The following is a 5,000-nucleotide window of genomic DNA, read 5'->3' on the forward strand; positions in this document are numbered from 1 at the left end:
AGGTCACAGACTCACACGTGCATCAGGCCACAGACATGCAGGACAGAACCAAGCTGCTGCTACACCAGGTGAGATGGTGGGGGGGCGGTCACAAGACGGGGAGATGGAGGGGATCGGGGGGGGGGGGGGTCTACATTAAATTCCAGAGGCCATAACATAACGAGGTCGTTTCCTTTATTGACACTAGTGCACACACACACAGTCGGTTTACAGTGTTAAAAAAAGACAAGGGAAAAGAATCAGAGCCTCAGAGAGAAGTCACAAGAAGCAAAACAAGGAGTGCAGAAATACAGAGTGTTACAGGCGAGAGCTGTGTGTGTGTGTGTGTGTGTGTGTGTGTGTGTGTGTGTGTGTTAACAGGGACACTCAGCTGCTTTCTTTATGAAGGAATACTGGACTTCTTCAGGCAGCAGTTCCATCTTTTGCATGCTCAGTGTTGGACGCGTTGCCTTGCATGCAGCAGCAAACCGAGGCGGCGACATGCAAAAGCAGAACTGCCACCACCGGAGGGGATCGGGACAAACGAAGCCCAGTTATTCCTTCAGAAGAAGAACGGAGAGTGAGAGAAGAAGCTTTGCTGTGTTAACCTTCCACAGCCCAGGAGCATCAGACATCACAGTGTGCAGAGCAAACACAACATTCTACAAGGACTCCTCCAGTCAATGCTTCAAGTCCATCTAGCAAAGTGTTTTACTGAGTAACTCCAGTTTAAATGACAATATGAGTACAGAAACACAACCTGTGGTCCCAGTGTGTACAGAGGGGAGGAGGGGCTGTTTGGTGACAGGCAGGGAGGAAGACCACAGGGGGGACACAACTCCAGAGCGCGTGTGTGTGTGTGTGTACGTGTGTGTGTGTGTGTGTGTATCAAAACTCAGCTTCATCTCAGACTCTACACCTTCTGCATCTAAACTCCTCCCCCTTCTCCTCCCCCTTCTTCACTTGCTTACACATGAATCCTAACCTGACTTGTGTCCGTCTGACTCCACCCGCCCCACTTCCTGTTACAGTAGCCCTGGAGTTGAGTCGGCCCCCGTTTGATCCGTGTGCAGAGGGAGCAAAACAAAAAATGGCTGCCCAACAGAACCAGAACCAGAGAGTAACACAGTGAGCAGAGTGACAGAGCGGCAGGTTAACATGCACATTAGAAACCAAAGGATAAAGGAGAGGAAACAGTGTTGAGAACATTTGTGTCATCATGCTTCAAAAACAGAACCTTTACAGAGTGTGAGTGTGACAGGTTCGCTTCAGCAGAGAGCCAGAGTCCAGTGTGTGTGTGTGTGTGTGTGTGTGTGTGGCTGAGTGTCCAGTGTGATGTAGATGGCAGCACAGCACAGAGCAGAGGCGCTCCCTCCTGTGGGTCTGGGGGGGTGGCGTGCATGCCGGGGGGAGGGGGAGGAGCCAAGCAAAGCAGCTGGATGAGCACCAGTTAACAGGACGATGGCTAGACGTGTGATGAAGCCGTGTGTTTGTGTGTCGGGGTGTGTGTGTGTGTGTGTTTGAAAGGCATGAAAGTATAATACAAAGGGAGAGAGAGAGAGAGAGAGCGAGAGAGGAAGAGGAAGAGGAAGAGCTCCCATAGAGCTGCTGTAGGCCAGCAGCCACAACAAAGAGCATGAGAAGAAGAGATGCCTGTTCAGAGGACAGTGTGGAGCTTATGGAATGATATTATGCAACCTCACCAACAATACAGATCTAAAGTCTGAGCCTCTGCTGGTTGAGCTTCACTCATGTCAGTGTTTGTCTGGACACACCTGTGTGCTTCAAACTAAACAATCAGGACGACACGCCCACACACATCAAACCCAACATGACCCTGACAAAGTGACAACAGGAAGAGAGAAGGAAGCTGGGTCTCCTCCTCCTCCTCCTCCTCCTCCCCACAGACCCCTAACAGCTGACTCCTCCCACACAGCCTCCATCAGGCTCAGTGGGTCTAAGCACAATCAGTTCTCTACCAAAACACATCCTCATATACACACAGAGGGAGGCCTCATGAAGTCCAGCTCTCTCATCTTACAGCCTCTCTATTGCACCAGACGACATTCATGGGATTAGAAAATTAGAAAACTACACACATCAACTCTACACACACGTCTGAATGTGTTCACCTGTCCGGCTTTACAAAAGGGAGTCAGCATCAGCACCATCTAATGTTGCTACGGGTGACTGGATGAGTCAAAGCAGCGCTAACGAGGTTACCAAGGGGAACCGTTCCATTATAAAGAGGAACTACAGTCCTAACAGTATTTACACTTCTGACTGTTAGTCACCTACAGATACACTGAATATACACACTACATAGATATGGCACAGGAGGGAGGGAGGGAGGAGGGAGGGGAGGAGGGAGGGAAGGAGGGAAGGAGGGAAGGAGGAAAGGAAGGAAGGAGGGAGGGCAGGAAACTAGTAAGGAGTGAAGGAAGGAAGGAAGGAAGGAAGGAAGGAAGGAAGGCAGGAGGGTTCCTTCAAGCAGGACTTTAGGACCTTAGTCACTCCGTCTTCCTCTGAGCTTCCTCAGCTCTGTCCTGTATAAAGTCTGAGCTCATCTTCATCATAACTCCTCATGTGTTTACAAACACATACAGAACATTACTCATGGGTCTAAGCCTACATGGTGTCAATCAAACTCCTCCTTCACACTGCGTCTGTAACGCCCCGCCCCCTTCAGCAGCTGAACACGCGGTCGCCTACGTCTTCCTCATTAAAGCGGTAGCAGCCCCCCGCCTCCTCCTCGTCCTCCTCCCCCCCGCCGTCCTCCCCCTCCCCCAGCTGCAGACTCCCGTAGGAGAACTTGCAGTGTGGCAGCGGCGAGGCGTGGACGGCGTTTGAGTGGGCGGAGTGAAGGGAGGTGACGGCGGCCGGGTTCCCGAACATGAGCGGCTGGCTGTACGCGCTGCTGCTGCCCGTGTCCGACTCAGAGTCGCTGCTGTCGCTGCCGCTGCTGCTGGACCCGTCGATCATCTGGACCGGCTGGTTCTGATTGTTGTGGTTGTTGTTGTGAGCGGGAACGAGGCCGGGTTTCCCGTGGCGACCGAACAACCGCTGCACCGCGCTGGACCGGGCCTGACCCGGGATCAGGAGGGCCCCCCCGTTATTACCGTTAGTGGCCACCGTTCTTCTCTCCATGGGAGCAGAGTAAGGGGCCTGGGGGGACGCGGCGTGAGACCCGGGGGGCTCGTGGTTCTGGAGTGGCGTGGACGTGAGCTGGCTGAGGATGAACGGGTCGGTGTCAGAGCGGTTACGCATGTTGTTGTTGTTATACGGGTTGGCCAGATGTGAGGGGGTGCGGCTGGGCGTGACAGGGGAGTAGCTGCCGTAGCAGGGCGGCGGGGGCGGTGGCAGGGGCGTGGCCTGAGAGCTAGGTGGGACAGTAGGGGGTTCCACAGGGACCCCCCCGGGGCGCCGGCTGAAATAATGGCCCCGGTCGTCCCAGCGTGAGGCCGCCGCTCGCTGCCCGTGACCGTTCACCATCTCGGCGTGACTCAGAGAGTTTGTGCGGTGGTGGAAGCTGCTGATCACCGGGGAGGAGCACTGGCTGCGAGTCCCCGTCCCTAACGGGCGCCCCAACGCCACGCCACGCTTCTCTCGGCCCTGAAAGATCTCCTCCAGCAGCGTGCTGTGCAGCGGAGCGCCGGCCTGGAACGAGCCTCCGTTAGACAGGAGCTCGTCGTCTGTGAGCTCGGGGCTCATGTTAAACCTGTTAGGAATGGGAGACTGCTCGACCACGTTCCTGTTACCCAGCATGCCTTGCTGCTGCTGCTGCATCACGCCCTGTCTCTGCTGCCCCGCCCCCTGGGGGTTGGTGTGGTAAAACCCATTTACAACCGCAAACAAACTCCCAGCTTGCCCTCCGCCTCTATAGGCAGGAGGCTCGTCCTCATTGCTGTCATGTGCGTTGCCGTGGCGCCTGTTAGCCATGTTGGCAGTCTATGTAAGGAATAGAGGAGCTGCTGCCTTTGTTTGCCCTGCAGGATGGACCTGGGTTTAGGAGATGCTGGTCCGCCGCCGATCCGGTGCCGCGGTGGTTCTGTCGGGACTGGGCCGGGTCCGAGCCCGGCGCTGCGGGTGAAAGGCGGAAACCGTTGGTGGAGGGCACGGTGATTGGCAGGTCGTCAGAACCGTTGGACTCAGCCTGGTGGCCCAGTCTGACTGATTCAGGCTGGTCTGCTGACGGGACAGATGTGGCACACTGCAAAACACAGAGAGGGGGGGGGGAGGAGGAGGAGGAGGAAGGAGAGGAGGAGAAGCTTTATGAAGAGAAGACTGAATGCTGTGGTTGCATCATCCTGGCTCTCCCAGCGTGTGTTACCTCTTTTGGCACTTGTGCAGACTGAGGGGTGAAGCTGCCACTGGACAATATCTTACTGTGCTTCCTGTAGAGAGAAGAGGGGGACAGAAGTGCTCAACCATGTGAGACTGATCAGGACACCAGGGAATGTGATCACTGCTCTCTGTCCTACATTCAAGCATGAACCAGAGGAGGAAGCTTCACCTTTCAAAGGAAACCTTCTTAAACTCTGAGTCCTTCACGTAGTCCATGATCTGCTTCTGGGTTCGGCCGCTGCCAGAGGAGGACACACACACACACACACACACACACTTTGATATACAGCAACAAAGAAGCACACTGAAGCTGACAGGAGCTGCTCTTACCTGAAGCGGAATGAGGATCCTCTGGTGAAGAGGATGGGTTTGGGTTTGGGCTTGGGCTCCTCAAAGAGCCTGAAGAAGGCGTGATACTCCACGCAGATCTTCCAGAAGACCTTACAGCAATCTCTGCTGGCCATGGCAAACTCCAGCGTGTCGTGGTGGGCGTTCTGCTGGAAGACACACAGACAGGCGGGGACATAGATGATGGAGGAAGATGATGGGCCAGGAGGGAGCGGAGGGAGGAAGGAGGGACGGAGGGGAGACTTACACTGGGGTCTGCTCTCAGCTTGATGAGGAACCTCTTGCGTTTGAAGCTGAGCTTGCGGATCTTAGACCAGTTGAACGCGTTA

The 5,000-nt window shown here is 55.0% G+C and overlaps 1 protein-coding gene across 1 annotated transcript in view; it reads right to left on the reverse strand.

Annotated features, from left to right (window-relative positions):
• Nucleotides 1-5,000, reverse strand: part of LOC142988725 (FERM, ARHGEF and pleckstrin domain-containing protein 1-like) — a 19,392-nt gene that overhangs the window by 8,178 nt on the left and 6,214 nt on the right. Inside the window, exons 8-12 of the mRNA XM_076137956.1 lie at nt 4,919-5,000; nt 4,654-4,820; nt 4,493-4,561; nt 4,310-4,373; nt 3,979-4,189 (exon numbers count right to left, since the gene is read on the reverse strand). The exon at nt 4,919-5,000 is cut by the window's right edge and continues 14 nt beyond it. Coding sequence (XP_075994071.1) covers nt 3,979-4,189; nt 4,310-4,373; nt 4,493-4,561; nt 4,654-4,820; nt 4,919-5,000 — 593 coding nt within the window. The remainder of the gene's footprint in view (nt 1-3,978; nt 4,190-4,309; nt 4,374-4,492; nt 4,562-4,653; nt 4,821-4,918) is intronic.

The sequence above is a fragment of the Genypterus blacodes genome, unplaced genomic scaffold (assembly GCF_046128005.1).
Source record: "Genypterus blacodes isolate CSIRO-AG114 ecotype Tasmania unplaced genomic scaffold, CSIRO-AGI_Gbla_v1 ptg000344l_1, whole genome shotgun sequence".
NCBI classification, from domain to species: domain Eukaryota; kingdom Metazoa; phylum Chordata; class Actinopteri; order Ophidiiformes; family Ophidiidae; genus Genypterus; species Genypterus blacodes.